A 25,499-nucleotide genomic window follows, 5' to 3' on the forward strand; every position below is an offset into this window, starting at 1 on the left:
AATGGTAAAACTTTAATTTCCAGCCAACTTCATTTAAAAACTTCTTAGAAAGTTAAAAAAAAATAACTATTCACAAATGCTATGCATTGCCTATCTCAATAGTACATTTTTACTTTGGGTTGTGACTCTAGGTTTTACACAATAAAGTTCTTTAGGATATTAGGAAAATTATAGTAAAACTCTAAATGAAAACTATCAGATGTTAGTTGAGGGTGGTAATGTAAGAACTAATTGCTGTATCAGTATAGAGGAGCATATTATTTTTGCCATAAAAATATAATTATTTATGCTAATTTCCTAAAATATGTTTGTTTCCCAATTCTTCTGTAAAAAGAAAAATCGTATAATGTTTAAAGCTTTAATTTTTTTTAAAAAATTTAAAACATTATAATGTCTAATGACAGTACTATTTCAGGTAGAGCTTAACATTTTCACAGGATATTTTAAACGTATTTTCTATTCTGCAAAATTGGCAATTAGCTGCAAACTAGAAAGTTACCATTGCTTAAAGTTTTCAAAAGTTAAAGCTCTTGCCTATAAGAATCAATGCAACTGGACCCCTCTGTTATATAGTTTTAAAACATATGTGTATAGTAATATGGGAAGTCTTCATATTCTTCCTGCAACTCTTCTTCAAATCTAAAATTATATCCAAAAAATTGTAGATAGTATTCAATAGAGTGTAGCAGATCCATCACACTACCTTTATGTAGGTTTTAAGGTTAAACATTTAGACCCATTTCATTACTCCTCTTAAACACTTGTGGTTTTTTTTTTTTTTTTTTTTTTGGTTTCCTGTAGGGGAAGACCAAGAATGCAATCCCAAGACAGAGCTGATAGTACCGTATGACTTAATAAAGTTTAGGTTTAGATACACAGGAGGAATCTGGTAGAGGCGAAAGGCCCAGTCAAAGGAAGACATTAAGGTAAAGAAAAGCAGACAGGACAGCAGGCAGGCCCAGAATCCACAGGTGTCAGAATCAGGGAGTACCATATGAGCAGCAGTAGCACTACTACGAGTTTTGGCCCCAATCCTGGCCCTAGAAAGAAGGAAGAATGAATGACTTTGTTCTGAGCAGTAGACATACAATATCTGTCTTTGGTCTATCATTGTCAGCCTATTAGATTTTTCTGACTCTGGTCCCACTGGTCTGGACTGTGGTATGAAGAAAGCCAAAAGCTAACCAGTGAATGTTTATTTTATTTGAGATGTTAAGATTACTTGGCATTACTTCAAAGTAATATTGTGGTGACTCCATGAATCAGCTCTGTAGAAGACTTAGGATAGAAGGAACGACAATAATAAGAGTATCCCATAGTAGGCTATGTTAATTTATTTCTCAATTTGATCTCTTGTTGATACCTTGATAACTGAAAGGAACCATCTAACTTTAGGTTGTCTACGAGATGTTACAATGGTTAATGTGTTCATTTCTATATTTAATTTTGAGTCAATTTGGACAACAAATACATGGTTATTGCAGAAACAAATTTCCTTTTTATCTGTTATTTTTATGATAAGTAGGTATAGTCTTTCTATATTTTATCCTATTTTTAATTTTTAAAGTAATTTTTATTTTTGATCCAATGAACAATCATTACCTAATGGCCATAGAATTAATAAGAACCAGCAAAAGAGAAATCAGTTATTATGTTGAAGTTTTTTATTTGCATCACAGGGATGATGGCTATGATTTTAAAGAAAATATAGAATAAAGGAAGAAGAGTTAGGATTTGAGGAGAAATGTAACTTTGGTGTGAGACATTAAGGGAATTAATTTGCCACCTGGATATCCAGATGGAGATGTACAGAAGGCATCTGATCTTTAAAGATTGTGAGAACAATAAAAGCACTCATCATTAAAACTGTAACAAGTATAATTCATTCTTCAATTATTCAGAAGGTGCTTTTGGATTTTACTAGGCCTCAGGGTTATCAATGAGAAAATCAGTTGCCTTTAATATTAATTTTAAGAGCTTTTTATGTGGAAATCCTTTTGTTAGTTACAGTAGGCAATAATGCTTAAACAAATACATCATTCCTGGCCTCAAGGAACTTGCAGTCTGGTTGGGAAGATAACACACACATAGGTTTTTTAAAGTGCAGGGAAAGGCCACCACTGTAAATGCCACCTTTGTAAACATTTTGACTAAATGGATATAGAGGGCCATATGATGGAAGTCCTCTTGCTTCCAGATGTACAAATATCTGATAAACAGGAAGTCTTGTTAAATGTTAATTTCTTTGCCTATAGATAAATTGCATCAGATGCAAACATGGTAAACAGCAACCCTTTCATTTAAGGAAAGCCGTATTATTTTGTACCCTTGAATTAACTACTCCATGAAAAAATATTGCCAGAAATATTATAATTTAAAGGAAGAATAACAAAGCAATATAAGAGCAAAAGCAATCCCATAACATGGATAAATCAGGAATAGGAGTAGCAGTCCTGTTGAACTATGTGAGTTTAATGAGATTTGTAAACAGATGTCTTGAATGTCCCTATAACTAGCATTGTCTAAAAACTTAACTTGGTTTGCCCAAGTTAGCTTTTAATGAGATATTACTAAACAGAAAATAGGAAATATTAGAAAACATATGAACTATCTGAAGAATACCTGTATTATATGCATTACACACACATACACACACACAAGCAAGATAATGTTTAAGTAAAAAGCTCATTATGTACAGATGTGTGTGTGTGTAGTTTTTCCACACAAAAGGCAATGCATTAAGAATAATTCAAATAGACATGGGCAATATTACTTAACTGCCCCCTATGTTCAATTTACTAAATAAATTGTGAACTGGATTGGCTGTCTCAGTTCTCTGCACATATTCATTGATTAGAACAAATAGCTTTTAGTTAAAATAAAGCTTTTATTACACACACACACACACACACACACGGATTCAAGAAATTTAACATATTCAGGTGAATTCTGCTTGTAGATATTGTATTAACCTTTCTATAAAATGATACACTTACACCAATTTAAGTTTCAGCTGGTTTATATTATATTTAATTTTTACAAACCTATGTAAAATTTCTTTTCAGTGTCTCATACAGTTACATTCTTGAGTGAAATTTTATTTAAAAATTAGATATCTAGAAAATAGTGTACATAGTTATTCTAAATTATTTATTATTTGTCTAAGAGGGCTTCAGAGATTCTAACAGCTATCTTTTTAGGTAGAATTGAGAAATAAACTGAGTAATCTTCTGAAATATTTTAAATTTTGTAACTTCTCTTCCCTGGCTCCCATAGGAAATACAGTAATAACACCAATCCCTCCAGTACTCAGAACTCAGAGCTAATGACAGAGGATTAGGAGAGCTCTTTAGCTAGCCTGCTATTCCCTGCAGCCCCTGGAATGTTAGTGCCCACAGTGCACACAGTCCTTGTACTAGTGACGTCATTCCCCCTTCAGAGAATGTAGTTGGCGGTAAGTTTTTTCTTCTCTGACTTTTGCATTAAAAACTACAAACTAGTTTGTTAGTTTACTAGTTAGGACCTCAGGGCAAATTAGGTTAGTGGACCTAAAAAATAGAAACAATCACAGAAACAATACGATTCTGCTTAACTTTGTAAGGATAGGGACGCCAACATTTAATTCAACCAAGAATCAGAGTAAACAAATGACAAGATTAAAGACATAGAACAATATGAATGGCTACATAAAAGACTTAGAATTCCTGATAGAATACATTACTGAAGAGCACAATCTTCCCAGAAGATGATTCAGAAGAGAATATATAACCATTTGGCCTGGGTAGTTTTTGGAATAATTCTGCCTCAAAGCAAAAAATAGAATTAAATGGTCTTTTCTACAACTATGTGATTTATTGAAAATTATTCTGAAATCAAATGTTGTATTAACATTGGAAACAATGATTGAAGTTTATTTACACCAAACACAATAGTCTTATACACCTATTAGAATATATGTGAAGATTATATTTTTTTTTACTGCATCTGTAAGTGATTTTATAAAATCTGGTAAATACCCAGAAGGTTTAAGTTATAACAATACATTGTAAAATTGCCTGTATTTATCCTCAAAAGGAGATATTAGCAAAATGTGAGTATTTTTACCAGCTTCATTTCATTATATGGCTTATGAAGCTGACATTTACCTACACTGTTCTATGTGATTTGTAATTGTGTAAAGACATCCACAGTAATTTTTAAGAATGAAAATAAGCTTGGGGTTTTTCTTAGAGTCTATTCGCTTTGTATCATGGCTTAAATCTATAAAACAAGTCAGAATACCATCAGTGTTAAATGGCCTATAAAATCTGCTTCACATAATTAACAAAAGGATCTACTATTTGGCATGCTTTACAAATATAAATTTGGAGGATATTTTGTCTTTTGAAATTTTGTCTTTTTTACTATTGCAAATTTCAAAAGGGGTAAGTAAAATTCAAATCCACAACCACACATAGGATAGTCATTGTCTTATGTTAGCATTTAATTTCTTTTTGTGATTTGAATAGCACTTAAGTGTAACACAGACGGACCATCTTCAGACCCCCTCACTTGAGGGGGAGGGAATAGTAAAATTACCTAAGACAGCTTTGTTTACTGTACAACTGATCTCTGTCACCAAACAATGCTGTATAACAGTCCAATTTAGGAATTTATATTTTGTCATAAAATCTTTAAACAGCAGGATGATATGATTAAGTCTTCAAAACCAGTTATTATTTATATAATAGATAATAACACTACTATGCCATTTACCCAAGTAAAACTATTAGAGAAGCAGAATAAAAACCTGAAAAGATTCGAGACATATGTCCTGAAGAGCTTTTTTATATAATGGTGGGGAGTGCTTTAAAACAAAGGAATGACCGAAATGTAATGGTGTATAATACATTTTCTTAGAGGAAAAGAGTTAAGTAAAATTCAGTTTCATCTTCTAGGTATAAAGTGATAATAAGGTGAAGTTGTGTGTATCTATCTCATTTATTTAGTCCAAAAGAACCATTTTAAGAACTATCTTAAGAAGAAACATGTTGTAGTTATTTTTTTAAGTAGTGTTCAACTTATGAACAGGCAATGTTCCAAATTTTTTGTAACCCAGAAATTACTGGAATTTGGGAATCATTTTCCCCATAGCAGCAATGGTATAAATATTAGTTAGTTTCTTTGGTTAATGCCCCAAAGTTTATTGAATCTATACTACAACTAATTTTGAAACTTTTTATTAGTCTGATTCCTGGCAGCAGAAATGATAATGAGGAAATAAAGCATTCCTCCATTAATCTTGGGCATAGGACTAGCCATATACAAGATTTTTTAAAGTGGTATTTATCACCAATGCCATTTTGAATATCTGTGAAGTGTCAGCAACTGGGACAGATGCTTTATATGTGTTAGCTAATGTAGTTCGCATAGCACCTCTGCCAAGTAGAAATTATTAACTCTGTTTTGGCCTTACTAAAAAGGATACAAAATATAATTTATCCAAGTTCACAGTTAGTCATTAGTTAGACTGAAAACCCAAATCTGCCCCACTTTAAAGAGTGTGCTGTTTCTATTATGCCTCACTGGCATGGAATCCACCTTTTCCCCTAAACACACACACACACACACACACACACACACACACTCCAGACCCCCAGAGTCCTCACGCTTCTGTACTCAAACCTGCTTGTATCTCATGGTGCTCTCTGCTCTAAAATTATCCATTTCCATCATATCAATCCAAAATTAAAGCCCCTATGTGCAACCTTAATCAGGTTTAAGACAAAGATAGCCCCTGCCATCCTAGATGTGTCTGCATTTAAGGAAAGGGGTGTGTGTGTGTATGTGTGTGTGTGTGTGTGTGTGTACATGTATATAAAAATTTCAGGCACGGTTTCAAAGTGAAGTGTCAGAGCATAGAAGATCTTTTAAGTCTGCCAGGTCACTAAGCAGTCAGGCCCACTTTAGGTATCTGCTCCTGAAGTTACTTCTCCTGCATTATTTCTGTTGGGGTTTTGGGGTGAAAACTTAGAACAGGGACAAGAGTCACAGTCTGCAAAATTGGAAGAAGGTGAAAAACTAAGTGTCTCAATTCTTTTTTTTTTTTTTTTTTTTTTTTGCTTAGAGTCTTATTGGCTCAGAGTGCTTGGGCCCTATAAGAATTTTTACAGGCTTGGGGTGCCTGGGTGGCTGAGTTGGTTAAGTGTCTGCCTTCAGCTCAGGTCATGATCCCAGGGTCCTGGGTTCAAGCCCCACACTGGGCTCCCTGCTCAGCAGAGAGCCTGCATCTCCCTCTCTCTCTGCTGCTCCCCCTGCTTGTGTGCTCTTTCTCTCTGTCAAATAAATAAAATCTAATAATAATAATAATAATAATAATAATAATAATTTTTACAGGCTTGCAGATGGGCTTTGGGTGGGAAGTTAAAGCTTATGGAGATCCAGAGGATCCATGTAAGAAATGGCATCCATAGTGATTCCCTTCAGCTAGAACTTGAGAAACACCCTGAATGATGAGACCCTCTTGTTTCCCTTTTCTTAGAAAAGGTTACAAAACTACGCCAGGGTGTCTAGGCTTCTAAGGGTATGGATTTATAGAAAACCAGGAAGCCACAAAGTCCTGGTAGATCTCCAAGGAAACTAAGCTACTTGGCTCCTTGCTGTCAACCAGCTGGCAGCCTCCAAATGGTCCTCTTGACAGGTCCTGTGCAGCTGCGTTTTATGTTTCCATATGGCCTTGCCAGAGGTCCCCCCCCCCCAAGCAGACCTGGCTTCCACAATTAGTATGGACTCACAACAAGTTAGTTATGGAATACATTAAGTCCTAAAGGTCTCGTGGGGCTATTTACACCTCTTTGGACTATTTCCAGGATCCCAGATTATACTGTAAGTGTAAATTAAGGAAGTCTCACGATCCAATGGCTCTGACTGGAACATGCAACATTACCATATCTTATGCTCCATTTTCCAATGCTTTTCTTGGCCTCATTTTAATGATTTTATACCACCCTGAAAGGTAAACTCTCTGTAATCTTAAAATCATGCTTTAGAAAGTATTTCTCTTTTCCCTTCTTAAACATGCCTGGTTCTATTTCTCAGGTACAAAAATTGAAGACTGATCAATTTTCTCCTTTGGCATTGAAGTCTTTCAGGAATTTATTTGCATTCACCTGGCCAAGTTATAAATACCATCCAACACCTATATCATGCCATTTCTTTACTTAAAATAATAAATTAGTTTCACTTAATAAAATACAAAACCAGATGAAGTCAGTCTGTGTACCCAACGGTTGGGAACATACATTTAGCAGCTGGTAAGGGAAAAAAGGTCACTCCCCTAGCCCATGCACGAGATCAGTTATAGATCGCATATTCTAGAAAACCTGAAACAGAATGTGAATGGTTCTTATTTTATTTTTTATCCATGGCTTCCGCTGTATACCCAAAGAATTGGAGGTCTTTTTCCTTGGGACATCTCCTCACCTTCACAGGGTCATGTTTCCAGCCATGTTTCTCATGGATACTGGTGTCTAACAACACACAGGTCCTTAATAAACACTTGTTGAATGAGTTTTGGAACCTGAACAAGGTAGGCTATGATATCTTGAGAAATAATGCAAGCCCAAGAATCAGACATTAGTTAGTTGAACAAGGTTTGATAATGATTTTGGCAATTATAGTTGGGTTTTGGTGACTACTCTATATGTGCCCAGCACTGCACTAAAAACTTTAAGAATATCTAACTTAACATTAATTGAATCATCACAATGTCACTCATCATTACCCCTATTTTACAGATGAAGAAACTGAGGTGCTGAGACGTAAAGTAGTATGTCCACAGTCACATAACTATAAGTAATTATTTTACTGGGATTAATATGCATGTCTGTTCAATGCCAAACTGCATGCCTTTTTTACCCCTTCCTATCTGGTCCTCCATTTTATCATCTAGTAAATGTAGAATATTTAGTAGTCATTAAGATAACCAGTTTTAAGATGTTTCAGATATAAGGTGACACACGTCTCAAGAAAAGTTACAATTTAATTAGTTTTACTTATTGATTAAAGTCCTACAAGAGACCAAGAAGTGGCTCTCCAAAGCTGAAAATTTAGGAACCTTGGAAGGAAAGAGACTTTTGGGCAGCTTGAGCCTTTCTAGGGTTTTTGAGGTCCATCTAAAGCTAGAGTTAGCCTTGTCTTTTTTACACTGGTTAACATTTACTGATAATTTACTATGTTCCAGATACCATGTCAAAAGTTTATATGTATTATTTCACAGAAATCTCAACCAACCCTATAAGATAGTACTATTGTTATTCCCAACTAACAGATGAGGAAACCAAGCTTAACTTGCCCAAAGTCATAGCATGGTGGAGCTTGGACCCAAAGCCAGATATGTTTAACTCTGAAGCCCATAATTTTAACTGCTTCTGAATGCTATTTTTAGCTTATTTATGCATGTACATTTAAGGTAATTTATATCAATGTCATTTATTTCTTTTGGCCATTTATTTTGAAATAAAGCCCATGGGATGTAGATCAGAAATCTACTTAGTTTGTTTGCTGGCACACACCCCTGTGCCATGTATGTGGTGACACTTATCAAGTATCTTATGATGCGTGCCTTTCAGTGCAATTAAATACCTCTGGGTCACTCTCAGTCACATGCCTGCAAGTAACAAACTCTGCTTTCCCGTCCCTTAGATATTTCTTTCTGTCAAAGTGGATAGATTAACAAACATCGAAGAAAATAGACAACCACATCAATATAGAGATTTACAAAGTCTGACCTGAAAAAAATCTCCATAGAAAAAGTATAGTGCCTAGGGTGATTGACATAACAGAAATCCTACCTCACTAAATGTGTTCCCTCAGTTCGTTCTGTACTTATTAGAAGGGATTATTGACACTTTCAGAAGATTCCAGGACCCTGATAGCAAATTAACTTTGGTATTGAAAGGAATTCAAGTTAGATGTTACTGTCTACATTAGGACAGCTTATTTTGACTTTAACTCTGAGTTATATAACAAACTATTGTTAATTACTTTCAGTATGAAGCAAAAATCCACATAAATTTCTCTTCTGTATTTATCTGTTGGAAGAAGTGACCTCCAAATTAAGCTATGGAGGAAGTGTGGAAACACTCAAAAAAGACCCATTTAAATTATGTAACTCTTTGGAGGGAGGAGGATATTTTAGAAGCTATAATTTTTTGATCAAATAAGTATTAGTTCACTTTTATTTTAGCCAAGTACACGTTTTGTAAAATAACACTAATAAGGTGTGCTATTTTTCCCTAACTAAATTCTTCACAATGAAATCCAACTGTAATATTCATTTAGAAATTTGATAATGCTCTCTTGTGTAAGTTTTAGGAATATTTGAAACCCCATTGCATATAAATTATATCATGGAAAAGCTGTATAAATATTCTATTACGGCACATGCTGTTCTAAGGATCTGTCAGGATTTCCTTTATACACTCCATTTTGAGTGGTATATAAATCAGATGTAAAAATTCATGTTGGACTGAAACTCAGCACAAAAGGCCTCCTCCAGAGGCAAATGCTTTTTTCAAAATGTGGTTTGAATTATGTTGGTCATTTTTAAGTTATAGAAGTGCAGAAAATGTATTTGTGGTTTTGAAGGAGAGAGATTTTTTCCATTTTTATAACTCATTAGGAAACTTTACAGGCCTTTAGACCATTTTGTGGTTTAGTTCTTCTCAGGTTTTTCCCCAAAGCAATATTAAAACTTGAATGGTGTCCGCTATGAATCCAATGATTACTGTTCTGAATACAAATGTGTGTATGGATATATATAGTTATACATATCTTAGCCTAGGAGAAGTTCCAATAATATCATGAGTGGGGTAGAAGATTAGGCCTATCGGTGCCCATTTTTGTTCTTGCTATTAAGTCAACTTTGGCCTATCAAAGGAATCCCCTATTTTTACCATAGTTCAGTATGTATCGCTTATAATTTTAAAGCTGCATCTTTAACTTCAGAAAAATCCTCTGAGTTAAACACTACTTCTTCTATTAGCTCTTTGACAATAAAGCTATGACTTTTCTAAATTTTGTTTCTCTCTAACAGAGAGAAAAGTTGCAGCACATTTAATAGATACTATTCATGATGATCTCTTTTGTATTTAATGTGTATGTTTGTGTATATAAATTAGTTTGTTAAATAGTATTGAGCTTATTTTGTCTATATAGCTAATGTGTTGCTGATCAATTTCATAAACATCTAAGTTATTATTTTAGCACATGTAGAGATTATGGTTGTATTATTCTCTTAATAGCATTAGTTAAAATCTGAGAAAGTTTTATTTGGACTAAGAAAGTTGGCAAAATTCACAAAATTGAGTAAGCCAATCTTTCAAATGCCTTTAAAGGATAATGAAAATAGAAATATTTTATATGACTGAATTGCTTCCCCCTATGTTATATTTAGTTCATTAATGCATTAGACTAACAACAACACACTTAGTAGTTGCTATTTACTGTCATATAATAGATCAAGGCATTAGTGCATGAAGAGGCTAAAATTTTTCCAATGTCCTTCCTTATGTCTTTATTAAATTCCACTTAGAATCTCTGTGTCTTGATTCCGAATACAGTTCCCTCTCCATTATATTACAGTATTTCTGGAGCAGTTGGTAGAATCTTTAGGTCTAGTAACAGTTAGGATGGACCACCCAGAGGACAATCCAACATTTGCCTATGACTTGTGGAGCAATGTGGATTTTCCCACTGAGACACTTTGAGGAGCAGAAGGGATCTATCTCCTCCTGGATGTTTTATCTGCTAGTGTCATGGAAATTAGCCAACTCTACAATAGAGAGAGCTGAATGCAGTTTTCTTTATTTTTTTTATATTAACAGGAGAGCAGGGTTATTAATGAGGAATCATATCCCAAATCTCTGATCTATAAACCTGAATATACTTATTTCTATTTGGGTCATTTTTTTTAAATTATGCTCAATTTGCTTTTACTAACTTATACTACTTTGTGTTCTATTTGGTTGTAATTATAAAATTTTATGTGTAATTTATACATTACTCATACACTTTTGTCTTTCTCTTGGTTTGCCATTAAAGTCATAGCTATATGATTTTCTTTAACATGTACTCTGAACAGTCCTATATGACTTAATCATTAAGAAGTTTGGGGGGAAGCCTATGAATTTCTGAGCACTAAGAGCATTTTGAAACTGTTTTATGTTAATCAGAAATGTTTTGAAGTACAGCATAAACCTTTAAAACCCACTGAAAATAAATATACTATAAATGTCAAAATGAAATTTTACATGTTAAGAATCTAGATTCCGTGGTTTGGACTTAACAATTCATAAGTCATTAGGCAAGCAATATGCACATAGTGCCTTCCTACTGCCCCATCTACTACATTATACCCATACTTTTCTTTGCATTTGGAGGAGAGCTAACACAGTGCTATTATTTGAATAGCACTGACCTTGTTAAAGCCTAGCACCATTGTTTTATATAATGAGCAGTATATTTTAAACAGAATGGCTATTTCTTACATGAAATAAAGAATGACATAAAAAGATTTTAAGATTATGAAGAGTAAAGAATGTAAGATAGATCCTCACCTTGATTTTACCTTTAAACAGCCTTTTATTTGTCTGTTAGGAACTTCTTCCCGCGGTTTTACAGGCTCCGGCTCTTGTTCTTTCTTTTGACAAATCAGTATATAATTTGTGCCATTATTATTTGACCAAAATGTACCAACAGAAGTTTCATAACGTATACAAAATTCAACTTTACTGCCATCTTTTTGATAAGGGGGCACCAATAAAATCTTAAAGGAGAACTGGTCAGTTTCACCATCACATGAATTTGAGACATATTCTGCTAAAATGTCATAATGTGTCTGCCAGTTATCCAAGGACATTCTCACATATACTAACTTCTCAAAAGAAATATTCAAAACTCGAATAATGCCCTTCATACTTGTAGACCCAGGAGGATACTCAGTTGACTCCAGTATTGCTTTCTGTACTTGAAGTTGCTGCATAAGATCTTCTTTTGAAGAAGGCAAATCAAATAGTGGAGATAAAACATATTCTTCTGTGTGAAAAATGTCCTTCCTTAAGTCAAAACCAGTTGAAACACTTGGTAAATCCCAGCAATCAAATTCTTTGACAGACACAAGATCGAATCCAAAGGTGTCAGCAAATGAAACTCTTCTTGCACCTGAAGATGGAGTGTCCAGGTATATGTCTTCAGAAGAATCAGAACCTCGTCTACTAGGTTGAGGGGAAAAGCCAGGTTTGAAAGTAGCTTTAACTTCCTCATCTTCAGAAAGAGAATCAGATAAATTAGGAACTTCTAAAAAGTTATCTTTGCTAATCTGACTAGGTTCTTCAGAAGGCTCCATTGGGCTCTCTGATATCAAATAAGGGAGGACTGTACAACTAGTAGAGGCTGATATTTGAGATACTGAGGCTTAAAATAAGTATTATGTTACAGTTGACATTGCAGAAAGGAGTCAGCTCTATAAATAGGTCCAATGGCGTGTAAACTATGCTAGCTTGCCTCCAAAAGCCTTTAATATGATAGCATCCATGTTACTCTTACCAGTATGTTTCAGATTTAATTCTCAGTTTTTAAAGTTGCATGTGTTTATGAGATGAGTTCCAAAAAGATATTTTAAATCATTTTTTTGCTGTGTTGAAAAATCTGAAACTTTAGAATTAAAGAATTGTTTTAACCAGTTGATCTTAAAAATAAAAACATAGACCATTTATTTTAAAAGAAAATAAAAGTAGTATCATAATACTAATATGACGTTTGGGCTAAATCAATCCATTGAAGCAGACAAAGGTGGACAGGAGAAAAGAATATTTACAGAGCAGGAAAAATCCAGTGCCTAATAATAATGATAACTACTATTTAACAGGGACTTACAATGTAAAACGTGAACTGTAAAAGGGTTAAATAGAGGTTCTGGGAGTCCTGAGGAAACATGATTTAGATGAAGGTATCGTTTGAAATAAGCCATGAGGGGTAGGTAGGATATAGACATGCAGGCCTGGAGTGAGGTGGATTTTCCAGGTGGAAGAAATGGCCTGAGCCAAGGCCTAGAACAAATAATTAGTCAAATCCGTTATTTTAAACATTAGTTTCTTTTAATTAAACTATGGAAAAATATACACAAGTAATGTGTTATTGACTTGAAAATATAAATGGGCAATGGTAGGCCTGGCCCAGGAGTGAAATATTTATGTAGAATAAAATGTTCATCTTTGGCAAACTGCCATTTTATGCCCACAAGGAAGTTAATATCATGACATCTTGGAGTTTGATATGAGTTTTAAAGTGTGAGCAGCCTGTTTAGAACACCATATTTTTTGTGTTAATATAAAATCCACTGTGGAGATGACAATCAGGTAAATACCTATAAAAAAATTTAAACATACATATGCTTTGACCCTGAAATGTTCCAGCTAGAAATTTACCCTATCAGTATAAGTATATGAAGATAAATATAGATATATGTTCATAACAGAATTGATTATTTTAAAAACTCTATCTAGAAACTATCCAAATATCCATCCATAGGAAACTGGATAAATAATGTGACACCCATACAATAAAATGTTTTATAGTCATTAAAAAGGCTAAAGTAGCACTTTATATGTTGATACAGAAAGATAACCAAGATAAATGGCTAAGTGAGAAAAGAAAGTGTGCACAGATATGTGCCTAGAAAATTCCTGGAAAGACACAGAAGAAATTGTTAGCAATGGTTATCTCTGATCATAGAGGTTGAGGGTCATAGAGGAGAAGAGACTCCTGTTCTTCACTCAATTAATTAAATTGTGAGAGGTGATTAATTTTTTTTAAAAGAGAGAGCTGCCCAACAGCATTTCTTTAAAATTACATCTTTGTAAATACATTATAACTTATTGGACAATTTGAATTGCATAAAATAGTGGCTCAGGAAATTATTTTTTTTAGTTAAAAACAAGTGGTGCCTATAAAAAGGAAATAAAATTATTTGAGCTTTACCTCATCCATATAGCAAGAATGAGTGGTGACCTCATGGATTGTTCAAGAATGGAAAATGGCTATCCCTTGCAAAGTTAATGACTGTGAGCCTTGAGTAGCCATATTCCAATGTACCTAAAATATATCACTAGGTATTCAAGGAAATTAGTAACAAAATACTTTTTAGAATTGGCCAATAATCCATAGTCATGTAAATAATAGAAGAATGAAAATTTGCAGATACAATGATGTCCCAAAGTAATCTAACTATTCAAGGGTTATAAGCAGAGGCCTAGAGATAAAGACCCCTTGGGTTGTATTCTGTCTCTGACACTTACTAGCTGGGTGACGTTCAGAATTTTGCTCAAATTTTTTAACCCTCTTTTTCTTTCCCTGTTAAAATGCAATGTTAACAGTTAAATGAGCTGCATGTTAAATATCTAGCACAAAACGTACAGTAACAGTGGCAGGCATTATTTTTATTTCTAAATATGCTGTGAAAGGCTGATTTCTAAGATGCATCAATAGATAGACAATAGGCTATATAGAGTCCACATATATAAGATTAAGTAATAATCTGTAATTTGATTTTTGTTTTTTTTCGAAGACTCTAGTATGTAACACTTAACTTTATAAGACATAAAATAGCTCTACATTAGAAAATAGTCCTGTTACTTGAACTAAACTTTTCCCTTCTTTAGATCTTTACACAGAGCACTACTCCCTTGACTTGTAGTAATCACTGCCTCTCTTTTGCAGTTTATAACCTTTGCATAATTGTAGACAGTTGAATGTTCCCCCTTAGTCACCACTTAGCTAAAGCCCAGTGATTTCATCTTTTTTTCTCTTCTCACATGTCAATCCTCCAGTGCTTTTTATCATTTTGTTACTCCTCTATGAACTCCTTCCAGTTTACCTATATTATTCTGTTAGTGAGCTGCCCCCAGATGAATGCAATATCACATATCCAGTGTCTCTGGAGCATGTAAAGAAACACTACTGGTTTCAGCCTTGTGACTTGGTGTTTGTATTCAGTGAAGATTCACATCACCTTGCTTCTTTTCCATATCATAGATCAGATCAACGTCCCATTTTCTCATATTCACCACTACCTCAATTTTAACATGACTTTTACCATGACTTCAACTGCTTAGGCATACTTTTTTTTTTTTTTTTACAGAACTAGGGCTTTTTTTTTTCTTAACAAACTACAGCTCAAGTTTTCACATATTTCACTTCTTTGTAGTAATCAAAGATTCTCAAAAATAACTTTAACGTAAAGGACTGTATCAGTCAGGATCCCAGTAAGTGGGAAGTCAACATCATGCTCAAAATAAGATCATTCCTTCTAGAAGGGCTTATTTACAAGGTCTATTTATAAAGTATAAATGCAGAAAAGCCACAAGGGCTAGTGCGGTAAACTGGGGGCCAGTCACATCAGCATTGTTACCATCTTTCAAGGGATGAGGAAGAGGACAATCAACCGAACCCAAAAGCAAAGAGTGCCATGAGCTTCCCACTGGCTGGAGAGGATCAGTGATCTTTGGTCAAGGGACACAGCCGACCAATTATGACCTTGCCAGGAGAGATCCAGGAACAAAAATACACTGAACTTACTATTCTCCTTTCCTGTGATGTCCTACCAGGGCTACACATTGGCCAGAGGCTATGGGGACTATTACAATTCATTCAGGTCAGCCTCCTGGTATAGAATGCAAGATGGAGAAAGGTGAAAAAAAGTGGGAAGTGGATTTGGAGGAGCAAACAATGATACCAAAGATTAAAAGTTTATTATTTGGTTCTCATTATATGCTTATACATTATGTTTAAACATATATAATTTAAAATAGGCGTATGTGTTCCTCTTGCTTAATACATATTCTATCTCACTGCCAACTGAGTTCCTATTACCTGATATTTTATTGTCACAGCAAGAAAAGTTCAAGTATCTAGCATTTGTAAACTCTGATCCAGTGGAAGTCATAAATAAGAAATATTGAGTTTACCCACAGATGGCTAAGAAAGAATATTTTTTTTGATATTAATTATAATGTCACATTTATTTTCCTTGTTGGCGTAAGTCTTTGCAACCTAAACTCAAGAAACATTTTGTCAAAAGAGAACTCAGAAGAGTGATTTTTGACCAAGGATATATACCAAAATCACTGAGAGGTGTTTTAAATTACATAGGCTCAGGTACACCATCAGATCTACTGAATAGAACTTCCAGGTTGATGAGACTGCACAAGCGATTCTGGTAAAGATTGGTGAAGACGCACAATCTGCAAGTCTTTTGTCTACAGGGTCAGGGAGTGAGGGAATTTGTTCTAGTTAGAAAGACTCATAGCTATCATCCCTCAAATATTATGTGTGTTGTTTTGGTTTTGTTTTTTTTGTTTGTTTGGTTGGTTTTTTGGTTTTTTTTTTTTTTTTTTTGATTGGTTGATTTTTTGTTTTTGGTTTTTTTTTTTTTGAGAGAGAGCATGTGCACAAGTTGGGGGAGGGTGGAGAGGCAGAGGGAGAGAGAGAATCTTAAGCAGGCTCCACACTGAGCCAATGTGGGGCTCCATCTCACTACCCTGAGATCATGACCCGAGCCAAAATCAAGCGTCAGACGCTTAACAAACTGATTCACCAAGGCACCCCTGTTCTTTTTTTGTATAGAGTCTATAAAATGCTTTTATTAAAAAATGACATAAAAATTTAGTAGAGTTATAGAGTAGCAGAACTTAAGGCACTTAATGATCATTTAGGCTGGTCCCCTCACTTTCACATGCGAAAACTGAAATCTGAAACAATGTTAGCCCCATCATTTAGTAACTGAATTGGGACTTGAACTCAGCTCTCTCTTGCTTTGAGTCCAGTGTTCTCCATATTATCCCATACCTTCACCAACTTTTAGCTTTAGAATTCAAAATTAACAAAGTGATCATTTTTTGGAAAATAGTCATTAAAATTCATTTGTTTTAGATCCAGTTTATTTTTTTAAATCAATTAACTTCTGTGAACTTTCTTTTTTCCATTTGATGAAAGATCTCCAGAGTGCCCAGATAATTTTTCTTTATGACAGAGTCACACAACCTTTTTTAACCTTTCCCGCCTTCAGTAAATATAATATCTTATACTGTGCTCTCTCTCCCTCAGAGACTCTGCTGTGTACTCCTATTTGGGAATTACTGATCTAAGTAATAAAAATGAATTATATGATCTTTTTATAACTAATATTGATACTTAATATTTTAAAGGACTATTAGTTAAAGGACACTGCCTCGAACATAGTTTCAGACACAGATTGGCTCATCAGATGCCAATTACTGGGAAAAAATTCTCTGCAACTGTGCCTATCTACCAATAGAGGACACACAGATAAATCAGGAGAAAGTGGAAACTTTGCTAGGTGAAGATAAATTTTTAAAGGTATGTGTCATTTACCCCATGGAGAGATGAATGATTCAGTGTAGGTAATTGATCATGTTATAGCAGAAGAGTTTGTCACCAAAGGTAGCATCCTCATTCTTTAGCTTAATTTACAAAAGAAAAACTAGTATAATATTCAAGCACCAAGAGCTTATTTTATATAGATTAAATAATGTGCTTTAAAGTCCTTTGATTGAAATAAAAACATATAAATACAGAGTTAAAGAAATCTGGAGTTCAAAGATTGCTAAGCAAGCATGCATCAAAGCTAAACCCTTCATTTTACTTATAAGAACATTGAAATCTAAGTGGTCAACTGGATTCTTACCTTGGAGTGAGGGTGAATCCAGCATTAGCCCTAGAAAGAAAATTTAAGCTTCTCAAAGACAGGTATAACCTAGTAATATCTTATTAAATTTTTCATTGACCTTTATGGGTCTTCTGCCATTTGGGTTACTTAATATAGGCAAAAAAATAGCACTAACTATGGATTTCTCCAAAAGTTCCAAAGATATGTATTTGCTTTATGCAATGCTTGGCACAATTTTGGGTGAGGATGAATACTTACTGACGTGGTAACAACTTAAAAATCTAAAGCTGAATTTGCCGTGCAGGGCATGGTGCCTAAGTAGTGTATAATATAACAAAGCCAGCAACACTGTCAGCATTACTTAGTTGTAGTTGTCTCAACTGTACATGTTAGTTTACCAGGCTAGGAGCTTGGAACCTGTGGTATATCGACCTTGCAGGGTAAGTGGATGGAAAACAAAGGATCTGAAAATTCTCTAAAATTACATGTTAAATGTGTGCATGTCTACATTTAACTGCATTGAGTATACAAAATTTATTTCCTGGGTCTCTGAACCAAAGTTTTAATAATGATTGATACCTGCAAATGATGATTTGACAATCAGGAAGAGGTGGTCCTGTGAATTACAAGTAGAATATGTGCCAGTCTGTCCCTTTCATGCACCTCAAGTTCAGCACAAACTGAATCAGTACCCATTATAAAAATCTCTTTGCTTTGTAATATGAAAAATACATGATGATGTTTATATGAACACCTACACACATTATGCATATCTAATCTGACTATTTAGGTGAGAAATAAATAGAACTTGCTTAATTTTTCATAAGACATTCCCAGTACAGTGAATAAATATATTTAGCATCATTTTAAATTTTCTTATGGCAAATCATCTTTTACCAATAGTGTAGTCAACTGTTGTGGATTTTTTTAGATTTTTCTTAAGAATAAAAAAGAAATCTAAGCATAATCTCTTGCTTAACCCAGTAGCTTAGTCATCTATATTTTTAAATCCTATAACAAAGAGCTGTCAAATATGTAAGGAAGTGAGAAATATATGTTCTTTCAGGTGGAATCAGCTTGAAAGTTTAAATGATTTGCTCACTGATGAACAGTGTTTGGAAAGTTATTTGGTAGAACACATTTGGAGCTTGTATTTGTTCATTATAAGGTTAAAATTGTATCTCCTAGAGTAGGAAAGTTCCCTGGAAGTCATTCTGTCCACCTCCACCCTTTAAAGGCTCCCTTTTAAGATGTATTAATAGGAATGTTTCTATCTTTATCTCAGATAAATTTAGTGATAGCAAACTCACTGCTACATAAGGCAGCATATTCCACTTTTGAAAAAAATTAATAAAGAGTTCTTTGTCATTTTGTGCCACAATCTAATTTACATTAGTTTTTTTTATTTTGATTTTGATTTTGATTTTGGAAGCAGCATTTGATATTCTCATAAAAACTTACTGTGCTAATCAAAATCTTCATAAAAATTATGTCAACTGAAGCAAAATTTTTGAAGTATTACATTCATGCAGAAAAGTTCACAAATCATTAGTGTACAGCTCATTGAATTTTTCCCAAAGTGAACTTAGCCATTTAACCACCAACTAGTCCAAAAAAATAGATTACCAGTGCTCCAGCCAGAAATCTGTCTCCTATCCATTCCAAATAGCTACTTCTCAGAGGTAACCGCTATTGTGACTTCTCACAGCACTGATTAGTTTTCTGGTTTTTGAGCTTAAGTTAAATGGAACCAAATTCTTTCATCGCAGCTAGTTAGTAAGGGATGGAATTAGTCCCCAAGCTAGTACTCTTCATCTACTCACCACTTTACAATAAATTCAATTCAATAAAATCCACTGGGGAGAGAGCAGCACATTATGAAAAGAGCACTTGAGTCAAGAAAATTCTATTTAAAATATGGTTCATACATTGTCGGTCCTGTGACCTTGGGCAAGTATTTGACTTTTCTAAAGGATCATCATTTTCTTTATAGATGTGTAAAGCACAAATAATAATGTAATGTTATGAATATTAAATGAGATATCTTTTTTAAAGGTCAAGCACAGTGCCTAGCAAACAGCAGGTATTCAGCTCACAATAACATACACGGAAATGAAAAATAAGGTATTGCTTTAAACTTGTGTAAAATATTACATTTTTCAAAGCACAAATTCATTAGATATTATTGCTTTTGTAATAAATGCTTCTCTTTCTGCTTGTGAAACTTCCTTTTAAAGACAGTAACTTACAGTGTTCACTTTGCACTTAAATAACCACAAAAGAGAAAGAAGAGTTATAATTGTTGTATCTTTTTCCATCGGAGATGTCAACTTCCAGTCTTTCTGTCTCCTACCCCCAAATCCCATCAGTCCATCTGAAAAACACTCACCCAAACCATACCAAAATAACCCAAAAGAACATAAGTTCCTAGAGGCCTAAAGGGTAAACAGGCAGGGGTGGGAAGGATCTGATACTATCCTTTCTACACTTTTGGAATTTAAACTTATTTTAATTTGGTAATTCCCTCAGAAAGGTTAAATATAAATTCTTTCACATCCCTAGCTCCCACAGAATGAGAATGTGATTTCTAGTCATGTTCTCTCATTAAAATAGAATTTCAATATCATAAAACAATTAGATGATCCCTGAGGTCCTTTTTAATTTTCTAATTCTGACTCTTATGCCCTATGAAGTTTATCGTAGTGTGCTTAAACTTGTGTGTTGAATTGTGCCTGTTTGTTCATTGCGTGAGTAAATGCATGTGTTGGGACAGGCACTATCGATTGACTCTCCAAACTTCCATTTCATAAGGTTCACTTCAGTAACTATTTATTAATACTCTTACCCTGTGCCAGAGTGGATAAGAAGTACCCTTGCCATCAAGGGAACCACAGTTTATCACAGAAAGTGAAACTTAACTTCTCCATTGTGAATTAGACAATTTTTTTAGGATACAATAATTAGTGTTCATCGTTTTACTTCCTTAAAAGTTTATCAGTCTGTGACTTTCCTTTAGTTTTAAAAACTTTGTTGATAGTTGTCCACACGTTATTTAGGTAATTTGTGTACATCACATATACACCTGGCTGAACCACACTAGACTGCAATAGTGAATGGCATTTCACTCTTAACAGGCAATCTGCATGCCCAAGAGACCATAAAGATATATTATTATAGTTATCACCAAATTCAGATCAGACAGCATTATTGGGTCCTTTCATTACTTGCATACTATTGCAGGATTGGCTCAAAATTTCAGCTTAATTTTCTGTACTAGTTTTCATAGGATGAAGTAAATGAGAGCTAGCTATTGAAGGGCTGGAAAAGAATTTATACAGTATCATGTCTCCCATTGCTCCAACAGTGCAGCCTTACCAGAAGATATTTGTATACTAGGACATATATAAGCTAGAAGGAATTCTAGAAAATCTGTAGATCCTCTGCTACATTTTATTGTAAAAGAAGTATGTCTACAAGAAGGGAATTTTCCCCCCTCCTCTTATTAGAGCCCTAGCAGCATAGGCAAAGCTAGCACTTGGTCAGCTGCTTCACAATTCAATGGTCTTCCGCCTCAAACTCTTTAAGTAGATCTTGTTTAATAATTAGAAGAAGTGCTTAAAATGTGTCTCTCTGCCACTCCTGAAGGTGTCCTGAACATAATAAGTAGCTGAACCCTTCTTTTCTAAATATTTTTATTGCATCCATTCTTAAGACTGGGATGGTCCATAAAATCTAACTTGGAGGATCAGTCAAGTCGCCTAAAAGGAAGTGGTATCTATCCTCTTTATCCAAGCAATCACACTGGGATCTTTATCACACTTCATAATGATGAGAAGTCCAGAGGTGATTCCTCAATTGATAAAGGAGTCCTACATCACTGAAATATCATTTCTCTGCTTATCCTCACTTGGAGGTGATTTCTCCACTGCCTATCTGGAGTCTAAAGAAGAGTGCTTTGTATCTTTCTGAATAACCTCTTTAAAAGAACAACTGAACAGGTTTTAATGTATTAAGAGTCACCATAGAACATCTCATATATATGAAGTTACTTATCATACTCATTTATTTAAGAAGCCCTAGGATAAATTTGCATCATGCATTATATAGACTTACTTGAAAAAACTTTAAAGAACAGCAGAGCACAAAAGAAGAGAGAGTTATGAATCCATGAACAAGTAGACTAACATTAGATCATTTTCAAGTATAGTTTCACATAAAATATAAAGATGTGAGGGAAACGATCCATTAAAAACCAGTATCAGAGAATTAGAACCATTAGAGGAGATGAGATAAATACATACTGTCACTACTTCCCCCTGGTTGCAAAAATTTTAAATTTAGGAATGGCCTATTTCCTTTCCCCAGGAGAGTAATTGGAATTTAAATCAGGGGGATGGGGGGTGGGGAGGTGCCTCATAAGGGTTCCTATCCAGAACTTTCCCAGACATGGAGAGAGGGGTCGAAAATATGTGCTAGTCTGCTTGGAAGGTGATATTTTCTTTCACCCTTTAAACACTGAAAGTTATGGCCACTGTGGGAAAGAATTAGGATTAACCATCTTATATAATTATAGGTTAAGTCTTCTGAGCATAGGTGAAGTGAAAATAGAATATGAATAAAGTTCATCTGCCCAGTCTAAAATTCAGGAGTGGCATTAGCAATCTCTGTTTCCAAGGCTCAAATTACTACAATTATCATAGCATACATGGTCTGTGGCCTGACACTGCAAATTTCAAAAAGGAAACCAGAATATACAGAGTAATTTCCTTCTGCTCCATGTATCCAGGTGTCACTCATTCACCCTCTACTGAAAGGTGGAGTTCGGAGGCCAGGTAGGTGAATTTACTTTCCACACCATCCCTATGAGCTTTTGTCTAAATTATCTGGCTATACAAAAGATCAGCTTGAAACTTATTGCTCACCTCTTATCTATTCAATGGTTTGATGGAACAGCAAGGAATATCGTTAAAGACAATGAGGCATCAACTCCTTTAATTATTCTCTCTTAAGAATCTGCCATTTCAGACCATCTGTTTCAGATTTGGAATCGTGACATTTTAACCTCTTCTTGATTAAAGGTTTCTATCTCCATCTCAAAGAATGCTTACTTATATGTGGTTTCTCACAAATGGCTTAACCTTTCCGCATCTCAGTTTCATCCTTTATAAAATAGAGATAATTACAAGGAGTTCTATTTGCCCAGCATGTGGCAGGCCTGCTCCATGCATGGACTCCCCGTAAGGTCTTCATATGGAATTAGAAATATGTCATAAGAACAAAGACAGAACCAAAAATAGAATTGGGACTAAAAGCAAGGCAGGGCGTCAGGCATGAGGAAGTTGAATGTTGGTGTTCGAGAGTCCTTTGGTCCTTTGGTATCCTTCTGCCTTTTACACGTTTCATTCACCTACCTAAACCATTATAAAAACATCATGCATAATAAGCAAATAGAACTTTAAACTAGTATAAAACTCTCAAAATGTCTCATTAGGCTTACAAGTAATGTAGTACTTTCTTTTTTCTTCTTAACAGTTACAGAAAGTTGGGAACTGGTACAATTTTAGTTTTCAGTTATTTTTCTAAGGGAGATAAAAGATGTGGGATACTGATAGTTTAATGAATAAGTGAATTATTATCCCATGATTTCTCCATTAAGAATAAAAACAGCCTGTATTTAGAGAAGGGTTTGTATAATTTTTTAAGAAATTTTAGTTTTGAATGACATTTATGCTTCCGTTTTTTTAATTATACAATTTTTGTTTTGTCCTTGGTAAGTGCAAAGTTGTAGGCAATTTTCTCCATCAATCATTGGTGATTATTGGTTTTAATCTATATTGGTAAATATTTTGGAAATGTTTCTCACACAAAACAGATAATAAATAGTAAATCACCATAATTATGAGCACATCCTTGAAGCATTTCCTTGGTATTAGAACTATATGGAGCTGTTACTAGTAACATGCTATAAAAATGTGATCCATAATCAGATATTAATTCAATATTATTGATAAACACTGTGGAACATTTGAATGACTTCAGGTTTTTTGACCACAGTATTCACTATTAACAAAATTTTGCAGCCATAAAGTGTCCCTTTTATGACTTACCTCTAGTTTAGTAGAAAACCTTAAAATTAATTTTAAAATACATGTGCTTACTACTGGGTGTTTACCCCAAAGATACAGACGTAGTGAAGAGAAGGGCCATATGCACCCCAATGTTCATAGCAGCAATGTCCACAATAGCTAAATCATGGAAGGAGCTGAGATGCCCTTCAACAGATGACTGGATTAAGAAGTTGTGGTCCATATATACAATGGAATATTACTCAGCTATCAGAAAGAACGAGTTCTCAACATTTGCTACAACATGGATGGCACTGGAGGAGATAATGCTAAGTGAAATAAGTCAAGCAGAGAAAGACAACTATCATATGATTTCTCTCATCTATGGAACATAAGAACTAGGAAGATCGGTAGGGGAAGAAAGGGATAAAGAAAGGGGGGTTAATCAGAAGGGGGAATGAAACATGAGAGACTATGGACTATGAGAAACAAACTGAGGGCCTCAGAGGGGAGGGGGGTGGGGGAATGAAACATGAGAGACTATGGACTATGAGAAACAAACTGAGGGCCTCAGAGGGGAGGGGGGTGGGGGAATGGGATAGGCTGGTGATGGGTAGTAAGGAGGGCACGTATTGCATGGTGCACTGGGTGTTACACACAACTAAAGAATCATCGAGCCTTACATCGGAAACCGGGGATGTACTGTATGGTGACTAACATAATATAATAAAAAATCATTAAAAAAATTAAAAAAATAAAGAATAAATAAATAAAATACATGTGCTTAAACAAAAATATTTTCACATAGTATTATCTCGTTGTCTTAGATTAAAAAAAAAGCAGGACCCAGGCAAAATACGAGACATTGATTCTATGTCAATGAATTATGACTTTCTCTTTCAATAAGTGGTTAAATGGAATGTTTTCATTCACTTTATGTGAAGGAGGTTGAAGTAGAAAGAAGTTCACTAAATTATTGATTTACCGATTATTTTTAATAGGCTTAGAAAATCAGATCCTGATAGAATTTTGACAGGAAGAAACTATTTGCCAATAAATAAATCCTAGTATGAAGTTAATTTATTCTTTAGTGTGGTTGCTGAGACAAAATTCTAATATCTTTAAATTTCCTTCTAAATATAATAGTTCTTTGTGATATTAGACATGTAGTTAATACAGTTCCATTTTGTAATATATATTCTAAGAAAAATGGATAAAACCTTCTATGTAAGTTGCAGCTCTTTGAAGATATACTACTACTTTCAGATTTTATTATGAGCATTTATTTATTCCAGTTTCATTATTCTTTCTTGACCAGCTAATCTTTTGTCTTTATTTCTTTCTTGTATCAAAGCTATTAGCAAATGTAATAATAGCATTAAAGTCTGCATGTATAAAGGCATCACATAATGGGGAAAGTAGCTGATTATTTCTGCAGCCTTCTCCACTTAACCCCAAACAGACTCTTACTGACTAGAAGAATCTTAGTAAGAGCAGTCTTCTTAACTCTGATCAACAGAGAGCACAGGGTCTAGTCATGAAGGGCTGCCTCCCCTGTATCTCCTTGAATGTGGCCAAGTGTTCAACTCCCCTCGACATGCACACATGATCCCAACTTTTTCCCTGAGGTGGAGATAAGAGAAATAGATTTCCATGCATCTAAAAGTAAATAGCAAGATAAATATTGTTCAAAATTTTTAAAAGAGTAA

General features: G+C 34.4%; 1 protein-coding gene and 1 long non-coding RNA gene across 18 annotated transcripts in view; one reads left to right on the top strand and one right to left on the bottom strand.

The window, feature by feature from the left end:
- The window catches only part of PPP1R3A (protein phosphatase 1 regulatory subunit 3A), a 131,472-nt gene extending 119,028 nt beyond the window's left edge, over nt 1-12,444 (bottom strand). For 13 of the 17 annotated variants that reach the window (XR_008956310.1, XR_008956316.1, XR_008956315.1 and 10 more), the window contains exon 1: nt 11,598-12,425. Coding sequence is in view for 6 of the 17 variants with exons in the window: in XM_044387732.3 (XP_044243667.2) it covers nt 11,598-12,385 (788 nt within the window). In the remaining 11 variants the exon portion in view is untranslated. Of the gene's footprint in view, nt 1-11,597 lie in introns of all 17 variants that reach the window. The other 4 variants (XM_044387743.3, XM_048212847.2, XM_044387752.3 and 1 more) reach the window with 2 other exon arrangements.
- LOC113263098 (uncharacterized) overlaps nt 1-25,499 on the top strand; it is a 62,273-nt gene that overhangs the window by 19,913 nt on the left and 16,861 nt on the right. The gene's annotated exons all lie outside the window — the stretch shown is intronic.

Source organism: Ursus arctos, unplaced genomic scaffold (genome assembly GCF_023065955.2).
Source record: "Ursus arctos isolate Adak ecotype North America unplaced genomic scaffold, UrsArc2.0 scaffold_3, whole genome shotgun sequence".
Lineage (NCBI taxonomy): Eukaryota > Metazoa > Chordata > Mammalia > Carnivora > Ursidae > Ursus > Ursus arctos.